General features: G+C 43.9%; 1 protein-coding gene across 1 annotated transcript in view; it reads left to right on the top strand.

Moving 5' to 3' along the window:
* Positions 1–15,131, top strand: part of LOC121002363 (serine/threonine-protein phosphatase 6 regulatory ankyrin repeat subunit A-like) — a 104,863-nt gene extending 89,732 nt beyond the window's left edge. The window contains exons 22-28 of the mRNA XM_040433828.1: positions 80–226; positions 2,569–2,676; positions 3,118–3,315; positions 3,679–3,885; positions 6,119–7,487; positions 12,591–12,740; positions 14,726–15,131. Coding sequence (XP_040289762.1) covers positions 80–226; positions 2,569–2,676; positions 3,118–3,315; positions 3,679–3,885; positions 6,119–7,487; positions 12,591–12,740; positions 14,726–14,952 — 2,406 coding nt within the window. The 3' untranslated portion in view covers positions 14,953–15,131. The remainder of the gene's footprint in view (positions 1–79; positions 227–2,568; positions 2,677–3,117; positions 3,316–3,678; positions 3,886–6,118; positions 7,488–12,590; positions 12,741–14,725) is intronic.
* The last annotated feature ends 10,479 nt before the right edge of the window (positions 15,132–25,610 follow it).

Genomic DNA, 25,610 nt, shown 5'->3' on the forward strand with positions numbered 1-25,610 from the left:
CGCCAGCTTCAATGATTATTTCTGGCATTCCGACTCCATGATGTTTTTCATCCTCATCATCTCTGATCTCACTCCCCAGACGGGATTCACCGCTCTTCATGTCGCAGCACATTTTGGACAAGCGGATTTTGTTCGAGAGATTTTGATGAAGGTTCAGGCCACAATCCACAGTGATCCTCCGAAATCCACAGCCGACAGGGTGCTTGTGAAGGAACACGGGGGCGAGGTAAAGGGGGGTAAATTGTAACTTTAGGACCTTCTGGTTTGATACTTTATCAGTTCTGTTATCCAACTGATACATGGTCATAAATACTAATATTACATAGTGCTATTCATTACCTAGTAGAAAAAGGTGTACATACAGTAGAGGCAGACCATGCCATTTATATGTGTCCATGAAAAGAAGGCTGAACAACTCTCCCTGTATGATGGAGAAATGGTTATAGGGTCATGCCTCCAGTCTTTCCTGCAAGGGATTCAATGGGGATGGATGGAGGATTGCAACAAGTGCTGGTCAGTCCTGTCCTGTGGTGCTAAGTGCTGGCAAGTGTTGCCTTTGAGTGGTAAGTGCTGGCCAGTCTTCTCCTCGAGTGGTATGTACTAGCCAGTCTTGTCCTGGTGTGCTAAGTGCCAGCCTGGCCTGTCTTAGGGTGCTTAGTTCTGGCTAGTGTTGTCTTGGGGTGCTAAGTTCTGACAAGCCCTGTCCTAGCATGCTAAGTTCTGACCAGCCCTGTCCTGGGGTGCTAAGGTCTGGCCAGTCCTGTCCTGGGGTGCTAAGTTCTGACCAGTCCTGTCCTGGGGTGCTAAGTGCTCGCTAGTCCTGTCCTGGGGTGCTAAGTGCTGGCCAGTCTTGTCTTAGGGTGCTTAGTGCTGTCCAGTGATTTCTTGGGGTGCTAAGTTCTGACCAGCCCTGTCCTGGGGTGCTAAGTTCTGACCAGCCCTATCCTGGGGTGCTAAGGTCTGGCCAGTCCTGTCCTGGGGTGCTAAGTTCTGACCAGTCCTGTCCTGGGGTGCCAAGTGCTCGCTAGTCCTGTCCTGGGGTGCTAAGTGCTGGCCAGTCTTGTCTTAGGGTGCTTAGTGCTGTCCAGTGATTTATTGGGGTGCTAAGTTCTGAACAGTCCTGTTCTGGGGTGCTAAGTGCTGGTGTCACGAATACAGGGGAGGGGAGGGACACAGAACTAGGCCTCAAGACTAGGGAGAGGGAAAAGGTCACCTCCTATGAAGCCTCTAAACCTGACTCCTGTCAGTATGTATAGACCCTTAAGGTGGGAAAATACATACGCCGGAACCTAGACACTAAGAGCCCTGAAATGCCCTAGGTAGTGGCAGGGAATAAGACTACTGGTTCCTTCCCAGGTGAACGAACCAGCGTCTCCCTGAGGCCTAGTAACAACAAGCACAGGGGAACAACCAAATACAAAGAGCAGTACAACTTATCTTATAGAAAATGGATGAGCAGGAACACAGGTAAGGTCCACACACCAACTCTTCCAAATCCAAGCAGAGAATATCAACCGCATGGTATGAAGTGTGAGACCAAACTTAGTAGGGAAGCAGTAATGACCAATGGCTGCACCTGGCAAGAGGTGTGGTCATTACCAAACCACAACACTGAGAATCAAGAGACTGTCAGTTAACCCCACGTGCAGTCAATCTCTCCGATCTTCTAACCTCTGTCACAGAAGGTACCGTGAAAGAGAAATCAACAGCTCACGATCCTAGTTCACGCTGCACGGGAAAGGGCAATACCATGTCAAATCCAACGAAAGAAATCCCAGCAAGCGTTCTTGTCTTCAATATGTTATACTCCTTATTACAACTCTAAATTAACAGGACGCGTTTTGGCCCGTCCAGCCTTTCTCAACTGCATGACATCTATGGTCATGCAGTTGAGAAAGTCTGGACGGGCCGAAACGCGTCCTGTTAATTTTGTAGTTGTAATAAAGAGTATAACATATTGAAGGCAAGAACGCTTGCTGGGATTTCTTTAGTTGAACAGAAGGTACCGTGACAGCTGGCCAGTTCTGTCCTGGTGTGCTAAGTGCTAACCTGGCCTGTCTTGGAGAGCTAAGTGCTGGCCAGTCCTGTATTGTCATTCTAAGTTCTGACCAGTCCTGTCTTAGGGTGCTAAGTTGTGACCAGTCCTGTCCTGAGGTGCTAAGTGCTTATCAGTCCTGTCCTGGGGTACTAAGTGTGAGCCAGTATTGTCTTGGGGTGCTAGGGGCTGGCCAGTCATGTCTTGGAGTGCTAAGTTCTTCCCAGTCCTGTCCTGTGGTGCTAAGTGCTGGCTACAGTTGTCTTGGGGTACTAAGGGCAGGCCAGTTCTGTCCTGGGGTGCTAGAGTGTTGTGGTATGATGGAGCAAATGGACCACATTTATTTGGCTATGTGTACTAGATAATAGAGGGGGTACAGAGTATAAATCAAGGCATGTATCTAAACAGTATAAGGTAGGAGAAGAAGTCCACTCAAATTATTTTAAAATGGCGAAGCAATATCCCATGTATAGTATCACATGCTATAATATGTATCAACAATAAGGCATTCTCGATCTTGTCCTCTTCTACAGTCTGGTTACACACCCTTGCACCTGGCTTCTCAATCCGGTCATGAAAGTCTAGTGCGCCTGTTACTGAACTACCCAGGAGTCCAGGCAGATGCAGCCACCAGGCATCAGGTGACTCTCTCTACATTTTTTTCTTCGCCACGTTTCTGCATTTGAATTTTGTGTCTATGCACAATGTGAATGCCAATCTGTTAAAGAGTAGCTTCAAAATTGTGTAGCACTCAATGCCAGAGAGCTGCTGTTAAAGCAATAAGATCATGCAATACATTAATATGGGCATGAAAAAAAGACTGTATGCACTTCTACATTAGATTGTTAGTAATTATCTTGGAAATCAAATACTTTCACATTACCCTTTGAGTCCTTTGATAGTCATAGAAGTGTATGTAACCTCTCGGAAGAGCAGACAATATTATATGATTGCACATGCTATAACATTCTGTAATCTCTTGAAGTTTCTCATTGGTTCTCTGCTCAATCTTCCGCTTCTGGAAAATTCTACATTATCTTACAGTTATGTGCTGGAAACAAGTTGAAAATTTCACTCCACAGGGTTCGACTCCAATACACCTTGCAGCTCAGAATGGGCACACTGCCGTTGTTGGTCTCCTTCTCAGTAAATCTACGTCTCAGCTGCATGTAAAAGACAACAGAGGAAGGACGTGTCTCCACCTGGCAGCTGCCAATGGTCACATTGAGATGATGAGAGCCCTAATTGGACAGGGAGCAGAGATCAATGTGACTGATAAGGTGATTTTCTTTGGATTGAAATAATTTGGACCTGAAGTGCTCCTCATGGGCGGGGCTTGGTGCTTTGGAATTTATTACATTTTTCCAATTTTACTATTGGTTAAGGATCAGATCTAGTAAGGGTCAATATACAAACCTTCCAACTTCACAGATGTCAATTGTGTCGTTCAATTATTACCACAGCTCTTTATATGTATTTCCAGTATATATTTTATATGCTTTGAGTAATAAACTTAAAATATAGACAGAAGTTAAAATGTCCATCTTGGATACACCCATTAAAACACATCAGTAATACATGATATGTTTTCATTGGATTTAACTATCCTTTCCTGTATGAATGTATATCTGTTTTGTGTACAGAATGGGTGGTCTCCTCTGCACTTCGCAGCCAAGTCTGGGTTTTTAGAAACTGTTCGCTTCCTTGTGGAATGTGGTGCCAACCCCACATTAGAGTGCAATGATGGGAAGACTGCGATCCAGTACGCTGCAGGTGACAACCACCAAGATGTGGTGAGCTTCTTGCTGAAGAGAAGCCATAACACCCTCAAACTAACTGAGGACAGGAAGGTAATCCTCACCATACTACATTTAGTCATGACAGTGATTTGCAGATGTTCTACACTGTTATTACTTTTGGTTCTAAACTTTTGGGGTCATTTTTGTAAATCAGTACAAAGATGGTGGACACGGCAATATCAGCTGCCGGGTTCAGTGTTTAAATCAGTAGGGCTTTAGGTGGTCCGAACTAGTTATGTCTGTAGTGGTTTTTAAAAATGATCTCTGGAGTAACTCTGAAGAGTGGTCCATGTATTGCAAAGGGCAACGTATCACAGATATCCCAAGTGTCTGCTATGAGGCTCGATAAGTGAGGAGCAAAGCTAAGGTGGACCTCAACTCCAACTATATGAACCTGTGCCCCCAAGTGTTAACACCTTGCGGAAATGCGTATCCTTTCTTAATAGAAATCTCAATAACAGCAGTGCCCTCCAATCCCAGAATGGGGTAAATAACGTACAGTATTGTAGGGTTGACTCACCAGAACTCTAAAGGCTACTTAGGCAATAGTAAAAGAATTGGCCCTAAAGCTTCAGCAGAAGACAACCCCATTTGGAGGTGACTTTGGAGCAATCACTAACCTTACTGAGGATATGTCTTGTGAGTACAATGATAAGTGCAAATATTATGATGCATGTGGATGTCCACATGGTCTGTATAAATATAGAGTGGCCCTCAGAAGCATTATTTCTCTGAGGGGGAACCCATTTCGCTTTACGATCAGCTTTCCTCTAGGTGGATCTATACAAGTTATAAATACTGGCCCATTCTTACAATCTAGAACCGAATGTTCTTGAAGTTTCAAGAATTTTTTAAATTTTGGACTCTATTCATGTCTGACCCTTCCACCAGACATAAATGTTGAGACTGCTCCCCAACATAAGTCTCTGACATATACCATTTTATAGTCATGCTGTTGTGTATGTCAACCATAGGCCCAATATTAAATTAAAAAAACTATACCACTTTATGTTTTTGGGGGGTGATCCACAGTATAGGGAAGCTCAGTCTTCTGTGTTTTCCCTATATGGTAAACTGCTTAGTCTACAATACCAGACGAGTTATATGGTTAGACAACACATACTAAACCAATGGAAGCCAAAAAAACTGCCTCCATCGTGTCAATGGGACCAATGGATGAATTTGACATATGTGCAGGGAGCTTTCCTGGCTTATATTCCGAATGTAATAAAAAAAACAATATGTGAGCCAAATTGTCTTAGAACTTTATCAGTTCCCGGGAGTCTAACTACAAGAAACGGAAGTTTCATAAATATCATATGCCTACATGTTATGGTCATGGTCCGTGCCTACTGTTGCTCCTCTCCTGCTGATGAGCACGGCCGCCACTATGCTATCTGCTGTCCAATGGTTCCGGTGGCCCGTTCCCTCTATGGCGTCTCCCGGCCTGATGGTCTCGTATGCCGTAGTAGGCCTGCTTCTTGCCCCATGATTTCTGTAATTGACTCTTCCCAACTTGACATGACCCTTGCCAGATCTCCGTACTGACCCTGAGTTGCCCGTCCTGACTGCAGACTGTTTATAGGACTGCATATACTTTGCCTGTCCTAACCTCAGACCGTCCTTGACTATGATTTTGCCTGACCATTCAAAACTCCACAACAGTGTCTCTTGACCCCGTGGGTCAGCAGTCACTTGAATAGAGACTACTCCACGTAGCTGCCTGGTGGTTTCCCTGCAGCAGAGTCTAGATTCCTGTAAAGTGTTTAAAGGGTGAAGACCATGGGCTACTTAGATAACATCTTTTGGAGTAGCCGAGTCAAATATGTATCACTTCATGATACTACAGTTCATATCTGTCCTTGACTTTCCACAATCTTATCTTCACCAAAGTGTAAGTTATAAAAGGAGACGACTGAGATTTCTATGCCTCATTCAATAAATCCACAAAATAAATCCGCAAAACATGGATACTGGCCGTGTGTGTAACGTGTTTTGCAGAACAGTACATCCTGCCCTCTATGGAACTGTCCTATCCTTATCCATAAAATGGACAAAAATAGGACATGTTCTATTTTTTGCTGGGCTGCGGAATGGATATACAGATGTTGAGAGCACACGGGTGTACTTTCCGCATCTTTTGCAGCCTCACTAAAGTGAATGGGTCCACATCCAATCCGCAAAAAAATGCGGACCAAAAATAAGTTTGTGTGCATGAGCCCTAAGTCTATGATTTACATTGCCATCGACACATTTTGATTTCCACTTGCTTTTCTGTTTCCAGTTTGTTTTTGACTTAATGGTTTGTGGAAAGCTGAACAACAACAGAATTATCGAGGAATACATCCTGAATTCTGCCGCTCCCCTGGACACCGCTGTGAAACTTTCCAGAGCGTTTAACATCACTGCCCTAAAAGAGAAAGAGAGGGCAGTCGACCTACTCAACGCTGCAAAGTACACCGAAACCATGGCCACCGAACTCTTGACATTGGCATCTGGTAGTAAAAATGCAGGATACATCCTCAGGGCTACAGACCACCGTGGCACCACCATACTGGACTGTTTAATTGAGTGTGAGCAGAAAGATGTTGTTGCCCACCCAGCTGTTCAGAAATACTTGACTGAAGTCTGGTATGGAAACCTGGACTGGACTGCCTGGAAGCTGGTCCTTCTCTTTTTCACATTTTTAGCTTGCCCTCCGGTTTGGTTTGTGTTCTCTCTACCTCTTAAGCATAGATTTAACAAAATCCCCATCATGAAGTTCATGAGTTACTTGGCGTCACACATATTCCTGCTGGTACTTTTCATCCTCACCATCGTCTACCCCCCTTTGAGTCCAATTTATGAAGGACGCATGATCCCATCATGGAATGAGTGGTTGCTGCTTGCATGGTTGTCTGGAATGCTGGTTTCAGAGCTTACCCACCAAGGTGAGAGGGCCGGCTTGGCCTGGATTCGAGTATTTGTCCTGGGATTTTCTGCCGTCGCCTTCTTTTGCCACCTACTTGCATTCTTGTTTACAGAAATTGATCGTCTACACTGCCTATTTGCCAGGAACATCTTTCTTGGCATTGCCATGACTCTCTCATTCTTCCAATTCTTGGAGTTCCTCACATTCCACCACCTCTTTGGACCATGGGCGATCATCATCAGAGATTTGATCAAAGACCTCACCAGGTTTGCAGTGATTCTTGCTTTGTTTCATGTGGCCTTCACAATGCAACTCTCTGCGGTCTATCAGCCAGTATATCCAGAATCCAAAGCCAATCAGTCAATTGATGGAACTGGGGTCAACAGAAACGAGACCAATATTCAGGATCCCATAGACATCACTGTCCTCTTATTCTTCTCTTTGTTTGGCCTAGTGGAACCTGATTGTCTTCCATCGTTGAGCAGGACGCCTCAGTTTACCCTCGTCATCATCCGCTTTGTGTTTGGAGTTTACCTGGTGGTCACTTTAATTGTTCTGATCAATCTATTGATCGCCATGATGAGTGACACCTACCAACGCATACAAGCACAGTCAGACACAGAATGGAAATACGGAAGAGCCACTTTAATAAGAGATATGACTAGGAAACCTGGGACGCCTTCTCCTTTCAACCTCTTCACCAACCTGTTTTACTACATCAAACTACTATGCAAATATAAAGGTAAGATCAATAATCAATAAAAGTCCCCATTCGTAGTGATAAATCACCATGATCTTTATTTTAGATAGCCTTTCAGGTGATTAAAAAGGGGGACCCCATTCTCGTCTGTAATCCGGAATGGAGAGTAGCTATAAAGAGTGTCTCTCAGTCTGGGGGACCCGACACATCCATATACATTATGAGGACCACCTATTGGGTTATTGTGTAATATTTCATTTCACCAGCGGTGGCACTGCAGGAAATTTGAACCATTACTGCTTGGATCAATCAGCAGATCGCTGTGAAAGTGTGCTAGGTTCAATCAAACCCAATTGACCCCATTGACAAATAATCCCCTTGCTGTTTCAGACATTTTGTTGCCGTGAATATCTCTGCATGCTGAGCTATTCTTGCCATCAGATGTGATAGAAACCCAAGTGGTATAACATAAGACTGATTATTATTTGGACTTCTTACCAATACCATAGACCTTGTCCTGAGCCTTCATCTACCTACCTACATGTACATTTGACTTGAGCATAGGTGGAATAAGCTCTATTGGTGCCCAGGGCAGAGGTTTTACTTAGAATGAGCCACTCCCCAACCTTGTTCCTAAATTTTTAATAATAGCTGTTGGATGAATGACTTCTTTGATTCACATGTACGGTATGTTAATGTATAATGTGATGCAAATGTCTGTGTGATAGAAAGAAATGTAATGGCAACTGCATCCAGGCTCGGACTGGCCTACCGGGGAGGCGGAGGATTCCTCGGTGGGCCCCCAGTCTCCTGCGCCCGGAGATAAGATGGAGTGGTAATTATTTCTCTTGTTTCTCAGGAGAGATAATTATTGTAGCCACTAGGTGGCAGTATCGCACAGTGATGCAGTATCCTACTGGTGTAAATTGTACAGGAGGCCCTGCAGTATCTTCTAAACTTCCTCGCTGCTGGCAGTGAAGGAGGAGGGAACATGTCTGGCCATCCTCCTGCCCTCCCTGCTGTCTGAAAACTGTCTGCTGGAGAGAAGGGCTCCTCTGCGGTGCTGGGCTGATTTCTCAGGTGTGTGACAGTAGTGAGCTGTAGGAGACTGTAAGGGGAAAATAGTGGCTTTGTTTATAGCAGACTCAGATCTGTGTATGTGTGCTGTTCTCTGCAGAGTTCAGAGTGGCATTGGGGGGACTCTGCCCTAGGTCCCCCCAATGCCTCTGCTTTAGGTGCACCCTCTAAAGTGCCCTAGCTCCAGATGCCCCCCAATGTCCCCCCTCTAAATGCACCCCTAATATTGCCTCTTCTCCAGTTACCCCCCAATACCTCTGCTCCAGGATCACCACTATTACCCTGCCTCATGCGACCCTAATGCCTCTGCTTTAGGTGCACCCCCATAAATGCCCCAGCTGCAGATGCCCCCCACTCTGAATGCACTGCTAATATTGCCTCTTCTCCAGTTACCCCTGCTCCAGGATCCCCACTATTACCCTGCCTCAGGAGACCCTAATGCCTCTGTTTCAGTTGTGACCCTCCATTTGTGCCCTTTGCTCCTCTAGCACCTTTGTTTGGTCTTTGCTAAAGGTTGTGACCTGCAAAGGGGGTTGAAGTTATGACTGAAAAATTCTGCACAGTGCGTCACATTCTCCAGTATTGACACGTATGGTTTACATGGCGGTAGTGATGATATTCCGTATTTACAGGCATTACTGCTGCCATGTAAAGAGATACAGGTGGAGTGGTGGAGGATTTAAAGGGATTGTCAAGGTTTTCAAGTTATCCTCTCCACACCATAGGGCATAACTATATGATTAGTGGGGTCCGATTCTGCAATGGGCGCCTCCTCCTAGGGCCCTCTATGTAATGCGACCCAGGTATAGGAATGCCGAGTGGTATAGTGAGGCCTAAAATGTCCCTTATTGTGTGTCACGGTGCTCCTACCTGGATACGGCTAGACCCCAGGCTTTGGCTCCGAAGCAATTAATAGGGGGAATAATTGAGGGATGTGAAAGAAAGATTGAGTCCAGACCTTGTATGTAGTTGAACAGCAGCTCTACTTGAATAAGCGTTCATCAAAACAATCTTCAAGCTTTATCTTGGTCCCAGCAGGACTGGCAGGCAAACTCGTCTCTGATACATCTGTTTCTCTCTGGCTCTGCTGTACTGACAGGCTGGCTGTATAACTCTGCTTCTGCTGTATACTGCACTTCTCTTTGTATCGTCTGTCTCTAGATTAGGCCAGGGAACTTTCCTCCTGGCTCCTGAGGCTTTAAGCTTTGGCCTCCATGGCCAGCAGAGACGTGCCCTGCACCTGTCCCCTAGCAGGGGGTAAGCATGACTGACTCTCACTGGTCCCCACCCTTCCTGCAGGAAGTGGGACTCTCCCACTCCTCTCCAGAGGGGGGTTAGAATAGAATGGAAAGCTCCATTCTACCTAACTGTAGCTCTGCCGTGTTTGCTGCGACCTGCTGGTGAACCAGGCACATTACAGGTGAACATAACAGTTGCATTAGAAATAGGAATGCACAGTGTAGTGGACCTGAAATAAATATATAGATGACATTATATTAACCCATTAAAGACAGTAACGGTGTGAAGTAGTGGTAATGCCACTCGGGGGCGTTACAATTCTGCAACCCCCACTGATTCCAGGAACGGGTCCTCTTCCCCCTTTTTGATGGTGTGACAGGCCACACATACCCCCTGCTGCTCCATTTATTCTCTTTGGGACCACTGGAAATAGCCAGCGCTGGACTCCGCCATTTCCAGCGACCCCATAGAGAATGGATGGAGAGGCAGGGCATATGCTCAGTTAAGAAGGAAGAAGGGGGATCAGTGGGGGCTCCAGCGTTCAGACCCCCATGGATCACTTAGTTATCCCCGATCCTGTGGATAGAGGATAACTAGAAAAGTGGACACAGGCCCTTTAGCAGGCAAGCATTTCTATTTTAGTTTGACACATATTTTGGGCCAGATTTAAATTTTTTTATTTTTTTTTTAAACCCAAAGAAAACCTTTTGACGATAGGGGATGTGAAAAGGTCCAACAGCTATGACACGACAGGTGATAAGTGTCTGACTGCTGGGGTCTGACTGCCGGGACCCCCATGATCAAGGGAACATGGTCTTAAGACTCTTGTGTACATAGATTGGCGGTCATGTAATTGAATGATCAGTGGGTGTTCCAGCAGTCAGACCCCAGCAATCTGATATTTATCACCTATCCTGTAGATAGACAATAGGTCATTATGGTAGGACAACCCTTTCTCATATACTGTAGATAATGTACAATCTGAGGAGGTTACGATTTGGTAAATTTCATGTCAGACATTTATGCTTAAAGGAGTTAGGCTACTTTCACACTTGCGTTGCTAGATTCCGGCAAACAGTTCCGTCGCCGTAACTGCCTGCCGGATCCGGCAATCTGTATGCAAACGGATCCCATTTGTAGACGGATCCTTCTCACAAATGCATTGCAAGACCGGATCCGTCTCTCCAGTGTCATCCGGAAAAACGGATCCGGTATTTACTATTTTCAAATTTTTAAAGGTCTGCGCATGCGGCACTAATACATTTCAATGGAAATTAATGCCTGATCCGGCATTTCGGTAAGTGTTCCGGAATTTTGGACGGAGAGAAAAATGCAGCATGCTGCTGTTTTTTTCTCCGTCCAAATACCATGAAGGGACTGAACTGATGCATACTGAACGGATTGCTTTACATTCAGAATGCATTAGGATAAAACTGATCAGTTTTTTCCGGTATTGAGCCCCGAGGATGGAACTTAATACTGGAGAACTTTAATGCAAGTGTGAAAGTCGCCTTAAAGGGTTTGTCTCACTTCAGTAAATGGCATTTATCATGCAGTTAATACCAGGCACTTACTAATGTATTGTGATACTCCATATTGCCTCCTTTCCATCATTTATACACAGCACGTATCCGTGGTTATGACCACCGTGTAATCCAGCGGCGGTGGCCGTGCTTACACACTATAGGGAAAGGCTGGAAGTGCTCATAGGCCAACGCCTTTACCTATAGTGTGCAAGCACGGCCACCGCTGCTGGATTACACTGTGGTAATAACCACGGATACGAGCTGTGTATAATGTGATGGGAAGGAGGCAATATGGAAAATCACAATACATTAGTAAGTGCCTTCTATTAACTTTCTCTACATGATAAATGCCAATTGCTGAAGTGAGAGGACCCCTTTAACTTCTTTAAGGGGGCTACACTTACGGTAATAGGGTTAGGCATAAATGTCTTTGTCTGAGCATTGCGTGTTTCCTATGTGTGATTGGTGTGTGCTATATATGTTCTATGTATCAGTATGTGACATATGCATCAGTGGCATGTGAGCCACGTATCAGTGTCTTGTGTGCCACATGTGTCCAATGAGTGATTGGTGTGCGCTGCGTGTGTCTTGTTTCTGACTGACTGAAGTGCAGGATATCCCTATATGTGTAAATCCTGCCACATGTATGTTTGTGCATGTTGCTGTGAGTGTGCGCCATCATACTTCATCTGTAATATTTCTGTTATCACTGTAAGGGCTCATGAACACGACCGGATCCGCAAAACATGGATACCGGGTGTGTGCATTCCACATTATGCGAACAGAACGGCCGGCCTCTAACAGAACCGTCCTATCCTTGTCTGTAATGCCGAAAATAATAGGACATGTTCTATCATTTTGCAGAACGGCCATGCGGACATACAGACACGGAATGCACACAGAGTCTTTTATTTAAATAGGGTTGTTTTCATGGCAAGCACATGGACTTCTGCAAGCCCCATTGACATGAAGGGGACAGCAGCAGAAAGTTCTGCAACGAGTTTTCTAAAATCTCGGATGAATTCCATGTCAATCTACCTCCCATTGCTTTCAATAGAAAATCCACGCTGTAGTCCGGCACGTTCCACATTTCTGGAAAAAACAAACAAAACTCCTGGTTATTCTCGGTGAGGATTCCATGTGGAAATTCTATTGAAATCAATACAATCTGCACAAAAAAAACACCGGGCTGATGGCCCCATTTTGGTATGTAGTTTAGCGCCCCCTTTGGCTCTGTGGTCGTTCTTGTCCACACATCGGGGCTAGAGTTTAAAGTTTCTAATTATCTTGCAATCTGTTACAGGGAAGATGTGTTCTTCCAACGCCAGGACGTTGATGAATGAGGAGGATACAGACGGCTTCTCCGACACTCGCTCCATTGATTTACTAGCCCACTCATCATTTGGGTGGCTACGAACCACTGCCAAGAGGACCGTGCAGGTGTCACCAGAAGGTAAGTTCCCCATGATGATGGGTGGTTGGGTTGATACTAAATTTCAGGGATGGATACTACTCTTGTAGATGGAGCTTAGTCTACGTGTATTCTTTTTTTGGTGACCAGCCAAAGGACCAGTAAAGATGGTGCTGGTTGGATCAGAGTGATCTTCAGATTGACTGCTAGCCGGATCACTCCCATCAGTGAACCCAGAGGGGTATTCAGTTGCATATAGTTTCTGAGCCCCGGATCTACGTACATGTCCACGTTACATTTACGACCAGAACTTGGACCATTATGATACATTGTAATCTCTGCGCAGTAAATTGCTCCAGCGTCGGGTCAGGTTACTCCGACCGTTACAAGGATACGTATATACGCTGGACTAATATGGAAAACTCATGAGAGGAATTCCACAGGCGTTTATAGGAAAGACTCAGCAGTAAATTATGTAATTCGGAGTCAGCTTGTACGCAAGTGACGAGAGATACACGCCATAGCGTTATTATAGCTGATGATACATGGGCCAGTCACCGTAGAGAAGCTTCTCATAGAATATCCCGGAATATTCATCTGCAAGTTATTAGCATGTGTGGTCAGCCTGAACCCCCAGCGATCAGCAGTCATCTGTGAGGGCAGCAAGTGTCTAATCTCCACGATGGACTGCCAGAGGAGAAATGAGCCATTACATATTGGAGAATTCTTGAAGAACTACTCTCTGCTCCGGCCCTAAGTGGGACCCCCCTAATACTTTCAGATCCCATATGTGTATATTACAAGGGGTTTTATAAAGTAGACAACTTCCTTCTGTCCTATTCATCTGCAGGATGGGGTAAAGGGTCCCCCACATTCTAGAAATAGATGCAAGTCGCAGAGGTGTAGTCCACATCTATCTCAACCACCCAGATAAATTCTTTAAATTCTGCAGCCACCGCTAGAGGGAGCTCACTGCATACAGATTTATACAGTCGCCACTAGAGGGAGCTCATTGCATACAGATCAATACAGCCACGACTAGGAAGAGGTAATTGCATACTAATTTATTCAGCCACCACTAGAGGGGGCTCTCTACATACAGATTTATATGGCCACCACTAGAGGGAGCTCAGTGCATGCAGATTATACAGCCACTGCTAGGGGAGCTCACTACATAAAGATTATATAGCCGCCACTAGAGGGAGCTCACTATATTCAGATTATACAGCCACCACTAGAACGAGCTCACTACATACAGATTATACAGCCACCACTAGAACGAGCTCACTACATACAGATTATACAGCCACCACTAGAACGAGCTCACTACATACAGATTATACAGCCACTACTAGAGGGAGCTCACTGCATGCAGATTATATAGCCGCCAATAGGGGGAGATCATTATATACAGATTATACAGCCACCACTAGAGGGAGCTCACTACCTACAGATTATACAGCCACCACTAGAGGGAGCTCACTGCATGCAGATTATATAGCCGCCACTAGAGGGAGCTCACTATATACAGATTATACAGCCACCACTAGAGGGAGCTCACTGCATGCAGATTATATAGCCGCCACTAGAGGGAGCTCACTATATACAGATTATACAGCCACCAGTAGGAGATTACTCAATGCATACAGACAAAACAAGGGGGAGATCATTGCATAAAGATTTATACAGCCACCACTAGAGGCTATAGCAACAACTAGAGGGTGCTTTCTGTATGCAAGTAAATATGGCCACTATTAGTAGGAGCTCACTGTATGAAGATTATACAGCCACCACTAGGGGGAGCTCACTGCATACACATTTATACAGGACCAATTGAACTTAAAGGTAAATCTGTATGCTGCTCTCTCTCTAGCTAGACCACTATTTTATTCCACTTAACCCAATGTTTTCTCCTGAGCTGCTCAGGTTGGGTTCTCATACTGCTCTACACGTGCTTCTGGCTAATCACAAATAGTGTGAATACCTGAGAACATAGCTATGCGTCTAATCCCCTCTTCTTCCGGCAGGTGGGATACATAGAAACCATCCATTCGCCGGCCCCGTACATGTGGATGAGGTTATAGACTGGCACGATGTCGTGGTACGATTCATGTCTCTGAAAGGACAGAGGGACAGAGTCAGAAATCCTGAGAGAGCCATCATCCCTCACATCATGGAGGCCGACAAGAAACCACTGCCTGACAGGGAGACGGGGACAAAGCAACAGAATGGACACCTACCTTCTAGTCGGTAGCCCCCCTTCATGTTTCCTACACATGGGATAGACCCCCCCCCCCCCCCTGAAGACCCAGCACCAGATCCATAAGGCACAAGCTCATCAGCTCACTAACTTGAAGAAAGAGTGGAAAAGATAAGTGACTGTTAAATATATGTGACACCACTTATCTCCGGGGCAAACTCTATTATTGGGCTGATAGAGTTGTTGTTGAGCTTAAAGGGGGCTTCAGGTTTACTATAATAAAATGATCTGCAATTTTCTCATTTACATTTACAGTTCCGGGTTTTTTCACACCTCCATCTGTCCTCTCCGGCCGGCCATTCCAGCATAGAATGTAAAGATTCAGCCAGACAAAGACGTTGCATGCAGCGGTTTTTGTTGAGCTGATTCCTAGCATATTTGCCAGGTAGCTGCTAGACTCCATTATAGTCAACGTGGTCCAATGGGCAGGTAGCCCATCCGGCAGTGTGGGTCCGGAGAAAAAAAAAAACAGAGATGGAAAACTAGCCACACTGAAAAACATTTTTAACATCTCTGATTGCTGCCAGGGACCTAAACCTTCTCTCAGTCGGAGGGATTGATACAAAGTATCCAGTCTAGACAATCCTCTGAGCTACACACATCAGCAGAGCGAATCTCTACTCTGTCCTGATAGTTTGCTACAGTGTGTCAGTCTGACGTCAAGGCTGTTTAAGCTCAATGAGGAGTCCATATATTAAATACAACTGTAACAAAACCTCAGCTGTATTAAGTCTTACAATATACTGCATTCCCATTCACTAACAGCAAGCAGAAACCTTTACAACGGAGAGGATTTGGAACATAAATTATATTGCAAAGCTGCCGATTTTTTTTTTTATTATACAAGAATTAAGATAAAATCATAAAACCCCTTTAAGGGTGTACATACCACAGAGACAGACCATGCAACTGCTCTGGGGCCCTTAGAGAGAGAAGACTATAACCTTGGTTGCTTCCATCCTTTTTGCTCCTAGATTGGAACCTGGAGGGTCACATACAGAAGATCCTAGCTATCGGGCGCCCTCTCTTCTATGTGCAGCGTTTCTCATAGGGATGCATTGAGTCGCTATCCAGATGTATCCACCCTTACATTACCTGGAATTTGGTGAAGGACTCCAATCTCTCATGAAATTAATTCACTGCAATATTGCAACATATTAGCAAAAAAAAGACTGACAGACTGCAATACACATCGCAATCACTGGGTGGCGACCCATGGGCTTATAAATCTAGCTATCTCATGACACAATATCACGATATCATGTTTTTTAAAATCGCTGGTAAACTCGAACTCTACCTCTTGGGATATAGTAGGCCAAGAGGAAGGTAAGAAAGGACACATCTGTAACCGCAACTTTGGAGGGACTAGACCCATGGCAACCTATAAAAATGGATGTTGACCTCGACTACTGAGAGAGATCACCTATAGCTGCTGCGTACAATATATGAAAATTCTCCTCTAATCTTTCTGCTCCCTGGATACCTTAAACCCCAGATGAAGCGTTCCTTATCTGCAGCTTGGACATAAGACATTTATTTTGGGACGGTTTTAGGGGAAAAGTCATGAATCATTCATGAATGTGATTTTTCCCTCATCTGCCATTGTTTCCCTAGGTTTCTGCCTGGGACATATTGCTATTTTTGTAAAGAATCAATAAACTTTAGGATATTTTATTTGGCTCATGTCTGATGTATTTGCTGACAAAATCCTTCACTGAAAGGAGAAGTTACTTGTGGTTCCCAATAAAGCATTTCTACAGGGAAGATGACCGCAGGCAGCAGGTAAGTAAGAAAAGGCAGTCAGTAGGGTCTAGTCTCTGACTTGCATATCTTCTCCTCCATGCTTGCCGAGTGGGCGGGCTCTTCCTGGTGTGATGTCAAAGCTGTGCTGTCTGCCCTGAGCCAATCAAACGTCTTCCCGCTTGAGCACCCTCTCACAGCATGCACAGAGAGACTGCAGCTGCATCCCCCTTCTCCATACCTACTGTTCGCTGTTTGACTCTACAGATGTTTTAGCACCTGAGGTTTCTGGACATTTACAAAGAGGCCGAGGAAGGGGATGTCAAGGCTGTTGTGTCCTTGCAACATATAATACAATGTTTCATATAGTCACATGTATTACTGATTTATGTAAGCAAAATGATAACAACAGATACAATGTAAAGCCATATACAACTGGTTTGCATTGTTATAGCTTTACTGCCAACAGAGTGGTGGCGGGGGACTTGTCTAGGTTGGCCTTATGAATTCTAGTTATTGTCCTGGTTAGGATAGTCACAAATGTCCATGACTACACAGAAAAAGTTTAGCCATGGGAAAAGCTTCTACTTATAACATCAACTCCAGTAGTCATTTGATGTCATCACCTGTTGGACTCGTCCATAGTACAATGATATCATCAGATGGTGCCATTTTCTTGATGGTATCCGGTGAATGACAAGAAAGCAGCAGGACAAGGTAAACCAGATAACAAACAGCCTCTCATCTCTAGATTCTTTCAAGAACATGAAGGCCATTAGTGTCTCCACTCATGGGCTTACAATTGTAGCTGTCTGGCATTGTCCTCCTGGCCACCAGTCTCCTCCTCCATCCTGCTGCCTGTAACTGTGGATCGCTCCTCGCCTCCTAAAGGCACGCTAATCACCTCTAACTATTACTAATGCCCAAGTGCCTCATGCTTCATAAGGGTCCTTCCAACCTCACTCTTGACCTGAGAAATAAGTTCCATTTGGTTGTTCCTGCTCCATAAGATTCCAAAACGGATTCTGTTCTTGACTCATGCCTCGACCTATGCATGTATGCCTGCCTCGACCTACGCTCTGTTGACCACAATTCCTGCCCTCTTCCTAAGTACTGCAACTTGGAAATTGCACTTCGTCAGTGTGTCAGCCGTTGCTAATGGAGAGTACTTCGGGGGAGCATAAATTGTTGCTGAGGGCAGAGAAGGTACAAGGAGGCATGGCAAGACGGACATGCTTTTCTTTATCTCTTCTGCACCGTTCACACTGGAGTTTCCACTTTTTTTTGGTCCATAATGGATTGAAGTAGAACCGTTTGGATCCTATTGAGATCAGTCAGGTTTCTCACTGGAATAGATTAGCAGACTAAAAACAGGTTTACAGGGCCCGATGTTGGGCCCGATAACCTGGAATGAACATTCGTATGAATGCTCATTCTAGATAATCGTCCCGTGGAAAGTTGCCGCAGATCACCCGATGAACGAGCAAAATGCTCATTCATTGGTTGAATTGATTGTTGGTGCAAACAACTCAATCATCGTTTCTGGGCAACAGATTGTGCTGTGTGAACAGGGATCTGCTGCAGAGGAACAATGAATTTGTATGGGGACGAGAGATAGCAGTAGCCATTGAGCATCCCCATACAGTGGAGGTGATCGCTGCATGTAAATTTTCACCTCCACTGACTAAACACTACCTTCTCGACAATCGCGAGCTTCATTCAGCTGTGTAAATAAGGCACCAAAAAACAACTATATCATAAATATCTCGCATGGAGTTATTCGTATTATCACCTACACAGCTCAAAAGAGCAACCACACAGAGAGCAATTCTAATTAATTATTCTTTATTGGATATCCAACACATTAGATGGTATATCAGTTAAAACATATACAAAAACAGCACATACTGGGAACACAACGGTGTTACAATAAATGTATAAAAACAGAGTAAGCTCCAAACCAATAAGGGACTAGTATCCCCCCATACACAGTAAGGCAGTATCAGCTTGATGGGACGCATATATAGCAATAATAGCATCCAGAACATACATACACAGACACTCCAAACATTTAAGGGAGTGTAGGCCTGGGTGCCGTCCACATCAAGCAGAGACTGCAAGGGAAGAAGGGGGGAAAAAACACAGTTTAAAGTGCAAGTGCAATGAATACCTACTGACCCTGGTCTGGAACAGCCGCCCGACGATCGTTTCGCAAAATGCTTCCTCTTGGGGCCTACTGAACTACTCCATACTGGTCTCCTATATACTCCCGACATCTAGATTCAACCAATCAACACACACATGCCCAGCTTTCCCTACTTGGGCAAATCAGCTACTCCTGGCCGTGGGAAAAATACCCAACCAATAGTCAGTCGTGTTCAGTCTCGTCATCAGTCACCTGATCTTAGGGTATTGGCACCGCCCACCTATCTTTTCAAGCCGTGTTGCGGCACCATTCAAAACCGAGCATCCACCACTATTGTTTCTTTTTTCTGTACCTCCGTATCGCTCCTTCAGATTATATATTGTATGCTCAATCACAGGTAGCGCTCGGATGATCAGATGCCGTCACGCGATCCGCATCATGACTCGGTCACCAGCGGCGCCAGAGAGTGACATCACTCCCTGTACTAACGCCGTACTCCCACGGCGTCCTTGTTTCCTGGCAACCGAGTCACGAGGCGGGTCACGTGATCGGACCAGCAGCATCAAAACCTTCAATGTTATTACTACCAAACATCTGCGGAGAAGACCAGGGTCCATATCTTATAGCATATTATCGTCACTCTCTGCCATATATATGTCAACAAATAAATATAATGGTAGTGACACAAATAAATATAAATAAGTAAATAAATATACATATGAAAGGTTGGGCATTCTACATAGGCATGAGATTGGAGCATATATCTCTCCAAGTGATGACAGTGGCGCGTGCACATATAATTAGATATTATACCAAAATTGTAAATATAAAGGTTACATTCATTATCTATAGAACAGTTATTACAATATCCCACATATTATAACAATCACAATACCAACGTTAAAGTGCTATAATGTTGATTACGTCATATTAATACCGCAAGAAAAACAGTGCATATATGATTTTTAAAAAGTCAAATATTTATCTACCATCATCAAATATTCAACATGGAAGTATCCCTACACCCGGACCATTGAGTTCATACATAGGATCCAATTGATCACCTACAGTCCCATACCTCAGGTGGCTACCCAAGGTCCAGATGTGTTCCGATACCATCAATTGTAAAAGTGACAGTGCACGTGAACAAAGAAAGATAAGTGTAAAAGCAAAGAAAAAAGTGTTAAGAAAGTGCCAGTGCCAGTGCTCCATGAGAGAAAGTTTATATTGATGGTATCCAAACCCAGCTCGCCTTTTCAAGTTTGATCACTCTAATCATATAAAACCCAACCAACATATATATACCCCATTCCAGAGACCCCTTCATCATTTCTCTGACTTTATATATGAACACAGAGGCAATATATATATCTTCAAGGGTTTCCATAAATAGGAAGGTCCTGACCACCTTAGTCTTCTCCACATCTTTTTTACTCTTTTTTTTCCACTTTTTTTCCTCTCTTTTTCTCTCTCTCTCTTTTTTCTTTTTTCTTTTCTCTCTCACACTTTTTACATGTTTGATGCAGCAAGTATATCTCAAAACACCTCATCGACCAAGAAGCTCCATGTATGTTATCCAGACCTTCAGACTATACTGGGACAAGCCGGAATTGAAAACAGGAGTACACAAGCTGTGTAAATCCAGCTTAAAGAGGTTATCCAACATCATACAACAGCCCCCCCCCCATGTGCCGGGTCCCTCAGAGGGAATATACTTACCCCGCTCCCTGCGCAGATCCTGGTCCCCGCACCACCGCTGCTGCTTCTCCCTGTACACGGATTAAAACATCCGGTGTCGGGGGGAGGCAGCCAATGGCAGGCGGGGTCGGGGACGAGCCTCCCTAGCGCCCCCCTTCAGCCCCGACACCGGATGTTTTCATCCGTGTACAGGGAGAAACAGCGGCAGCGGTGCGGGGACCAGGAGCAGCGCAGGGAGTGGGGTAAGTATATTCCCTCTGAGGGGCTGTTGTATGATGTTGGATAACTCCTTTAAGCTACTGAGGGCATCAGAAACAATGGAAACCCTAACAGATCTCCAAAATTCCCAAACACCAGTGTGGGCATACAATAGATTTACTAACAAGGACCAGAACCACGGACCAGAACCATATCACCCCTCTCAGTACATAGAGATTACATGAAATGGGGTTCTTCTATGAGCCAGGCCAAAGAGCTGTTGCAAAGAGTGGCTTCTACACTGGTGGACTCGACATGTATGTGCGCTGAACGGGTGCCATGTACTGCTAAAGTAGAAAAGAGTGGTGACATAGAGATTCCTCGGCCGTATACGCTAATTGATAGAGTTATAGAAGTTAGATCAAATGATCATTGAGGTGGCTCCGTTCTATGAAGAGGGTCTAATTGTCATCTGTCTTCTCATAGGGGAACCCATGTAGTCCCTGTCCATAAGGTGGAAGTGCCACTGGGATCTTTTTGTAAGATGGTTTCTACTGCAGTTGACATTGCTTCAGAAGAGGATTTTTAGAAATCTTCAAGGATTCAGACTCATCTATCCACTGACAAAATCTTTAATGGATGAGCTTCCACCTATGAGGGTTTTATGTGTCTCAACTTCAACAAGTCAACACAAGGAGATCCTTAAATCTCCATAATCACCCGGGTGTGAATGGAGGATCTCTTTTCTTGTCCTTGGTTCCTTGGTCTGTGACCGTACATGGAGATGTGGAAGAAGCCGGGATGTCATCATAAGGAAGGCTGGGAATAATGGAGAAGCCGTCCTTTCCATAGACTTTCAACAAACCATCTTGCCAATAAATGTTTCTTTTTACGGAACGCTGGAGGACGCTTCAAAAACAAGATGCCTTTTGGCCTCTGGATGAAAATGTCTATTTTTTCACTCCACTGCTTACAGATGACTGACTGCAGCTGGCAGGTCTGAATTCTACAAATCCGTGTTTTGTTATCATAGGAAGCGGCCAAATCGCCTCTCATCCTCTGTCATGCATCAAACTGGACATTAAATGTACAAAAGGAACAGAGTAGTTTTCTGTTCTTATTACAAATGTCATCTGTTGAACAGGGAATAAGAAGATTCTAGAACTGAAACCAACAATGCAGAACAAGAAGTATTGTTATATGTGATACATCTTCTCCCAGGTCATTCCAGGTACTTATTGCTGCCAACTTATACAGAAGATGCCCAGGTTATACCAGCATGGTCCATATCACTTTATACAGGAAATGTATAACTTATGCCAGCTGTACATATATACTGGTAATTTTATACAGGAGATACCCAGGTTATACCAGCATGGTCCATATCACTATATACAAGAAGATGTATAACTTAAACCAGCTCTACATATATAATTATATACAGGGGATGCCCAGGTTATACCAGCATGGTCCATATCACTATATACAGTAAATGTATAACTTATACCAGCTGTACATATATAATTATATACAGGAGATACCCAGGTTATACCAGCATGGTCCATATCACTATATACAGGAAATGTATAACTTATACCAGCTGTACATATATAATTATATACAGGAGATACCCAGGTTATATCAGCATGCTCCATATCACTATATACAAGAAGATGTATAACTTATACAAGCTATACATATATAATTATTTACAGGAGATGCCCAGGTTATACCAGCATGCTCCATATCACTATATACAAGAAGATGTATAACTTATACCAGCTATACATATATAATTATATACAGGAGATGCCCAGGTTATACCAGCATGGTCCATATCATTATATACAAGAAGATGTATAACTTATACCAGCTGTACATATATAATTATATACAGGAGATACCCAGGTTATTCCAGCATGCTCCATATCACTATATACAAGAAGATGTATAACTTATACCAGCTGTACATATATAATTATATACAGGAGATGCCCAGGTTATACCAGCATGCTCCATATCACTATATACAAGAAGATGTATAACTTATACAAGCTATACATATATAATTATATACAGGAGATGCCCAGGTTATACCAGCATGCTCCATATCACTATATACAAGAAGATGTATAACTTATACCAGCTGTACATATATAATTATATACAGGAGATGCCCAGGTTATACCAGCATGCTCCATATCACTATATACAAGAAGATGTATAACTTATACCAGCTGTACATATATAATTATACACAGGAGATACCCAGGTTATACCAGCATGCTCCATATCACTATATACAAGAAGATGTATAACTTATACCAGCTGTACATATATAATTATATACAGGAGATACCCAGGTTATACCAGCATGCTCCATATCACTATATACAAGAAGATGTATAACTTATACCAGCTGTACATATATAATTATATACAGGAGATACCCAGGTTATACCAGCATGGTCCATATCACTATATACAAGAAGATGTATAACTTATACCAGCTGTACTTATATAATTATATACAGGAGATGCCCAGGTTATACCAGCATGGTCCATATCACTATATACAAGAAGATGTATAACTTATACCAGCTGTACATATATAATTATATACAGGAGATACCCAGGTTATACCAGCATGGTCCATATCACTATATACAAGAAGATGTATAACTTATACCAGCTGTACTTATATAATTATATACAGGAGATGCCCAGGTTATACCAGCATGCTCCATATCACTATATACAAGAAGATGTATAACTTATACCAGCTGTACATATATAATTATATACAGGAGATACCCAGGTTATTCCAGCATGCTCCATATCACTATATACAAGAAGATGTATAACTTATACCAGCTGTACATATATAATTATATACAGGAGATACCCAGGTTATATCAGCATGCTCCATATCACTATGTACAAGAAGATGTATAACTTATACCAGCTGTACATATATAATTATATACTGGAGATGCCCAGGGTTTACCAGCATGGTCCATATCACTATATACAAGAAGATGTATAACTTATACCAGCTGTACATTTGCAATTGCAGAAAATACCCAGGTTATACCAGCTGGCAGTCTGGGTCTGGTGAAGGCCAGGAGAACGTTACCTGCCTGACTGCATTGTGCCAGCTGTATAAATTGGTGGGGGAGGTATACTGCTATGGTGGTCATTTTTTAGTCATTGGCCTTAGCCCCTTATTTCCAGGGAAGAGAAATCTTGATGCTTCAGCAGAAATTTTAGACAATTTTTCAGTTCTAACTTTGTGAAAACAATTTTGGGAAGGCAATTTTCTGTCCCGGCATGACTGCGCCCAGCCCAGTGCACAAAGCAAGCTTCATAAAGGAATGGTTGGGGGGAGTTTGCTGTGGAAGAACTCGACTTGTCGTTAAAGTCCTGACCTCAACCCATCCAACACCTTTGGCATGAACTAGAATGGAGATTGTAAGCCAGGCCCTCTTGTTCTGCATCAGTGTCTAACCTCAGAAATGCTCTTTTGGATGAATGGGCAAAAATTCACACAGACACATTCCAAAATCTTGTAGAAAGCCTTCCCAGAAGAGAAAGGAGAGGGCAGGGCCTGTGCATTTAGACTGGGATATCATAAAAGCTTCTGTAAGTGTAATTTTTAGGTGTCCCAATACTTTCCTCTCTGCTATATAATCATATAGCAGAATGTATACAATGCATTCAGAAAGTCTTCAGAACAGTTCACTTTTTTTGTTATAAAATAAAAATCAGGTTTTCCCCATCTTTCTACACTCAGCACCCCATAATGAGAAAACAGAAATGTAGATTTTTTTTTTATAAAAAGAAAAAAGAAAAACTAAAATTTTAACGGAGGGGTAGCACGATCCACAAGGCCTCCGCTGGTAGACAGGAAAAGCAGGCAATGATCCAAATAGGCCGGTACAGGATACAATCCTTCCCTCCCAAGAACTGTAACGGAACGCCTAGCACCCCGACCGGGTACCTCCGTCGATAGATGCACCGTCAGCACTGCAGACCCCACGAACCGCCGAAGCTTGGTGGAGGTCTCGCCGTCTCCTACCCACCCTGGACCTATGACAAGGCTCCAGGCTCCAGTGGGTAAACCTCTCTTAAATCCAGAGACAGGAACCAGGAGCAAGCTCTTACAAGAGCTAGGAGTTATAGCCAGGGGAGTATACAGCTTAAAGCAATCCCCATACACATGAGACGAGGCTCTATGTTGAATGTAAAACAGGAACACTTTATTGAGGGCTACCCGCCCGTATTTATGCAGGTCCCCATCTGGTGGACACGCCCCTAGGGGACCAGAATGAAGACTGTGACACAGGACAGATATGCAGCACTGCAGGATACACAGAGACAATACATCCCCACAATGCATCATGGTTTCCTCCTCTCTGCCCTGGAGACACCCGAGGAGTAATCCAATTATCTCTCAAGACAAAGGGAAATCACCAATACACATGTGGGGACAACAGAACAGAAATCACCATTTAAACACACAATGTCACAACCCTTTTCAATACACAGACATTTAACATCCCAAAATGGCACGAATTAGACCAGGAGTTCAAGTTAGTTCAAGTCCTTTGTGAACAAATGAGGCCTGGCTGATGAGAGGGCCCATAATCCTGGGGCAAGAGGCCAGCAGCCAGGCCCCTCCAAAACCCAGTGGCGAGGTTGGTTTCGCCACAGAAGTATTCAAACTAATTTAGCTCTGGGGCCTCCCATTTCTCTTGATCAACTTTGAGATGTTTCTACAACTTGATTGGAGTCACCTGTGACAAATTCAGGTGATTGGACATGATTTGGAAAGACAACTCCCTGTCTATATAAGGTCTCACAGCTGACA

This window comes from Bufo bufo, chromosome 5 (assembly GCF_905171765.1).
Source record: "Bufo bufo chromosome 5, aBufBuf1.1, whole genome shotgun sequence".
NCBI classification, from domain to species: Eukaryota; Metazoa; Chordata; class Amphibia; order Anura; family Bufonidae; genus Bufo; species Bufo bufo.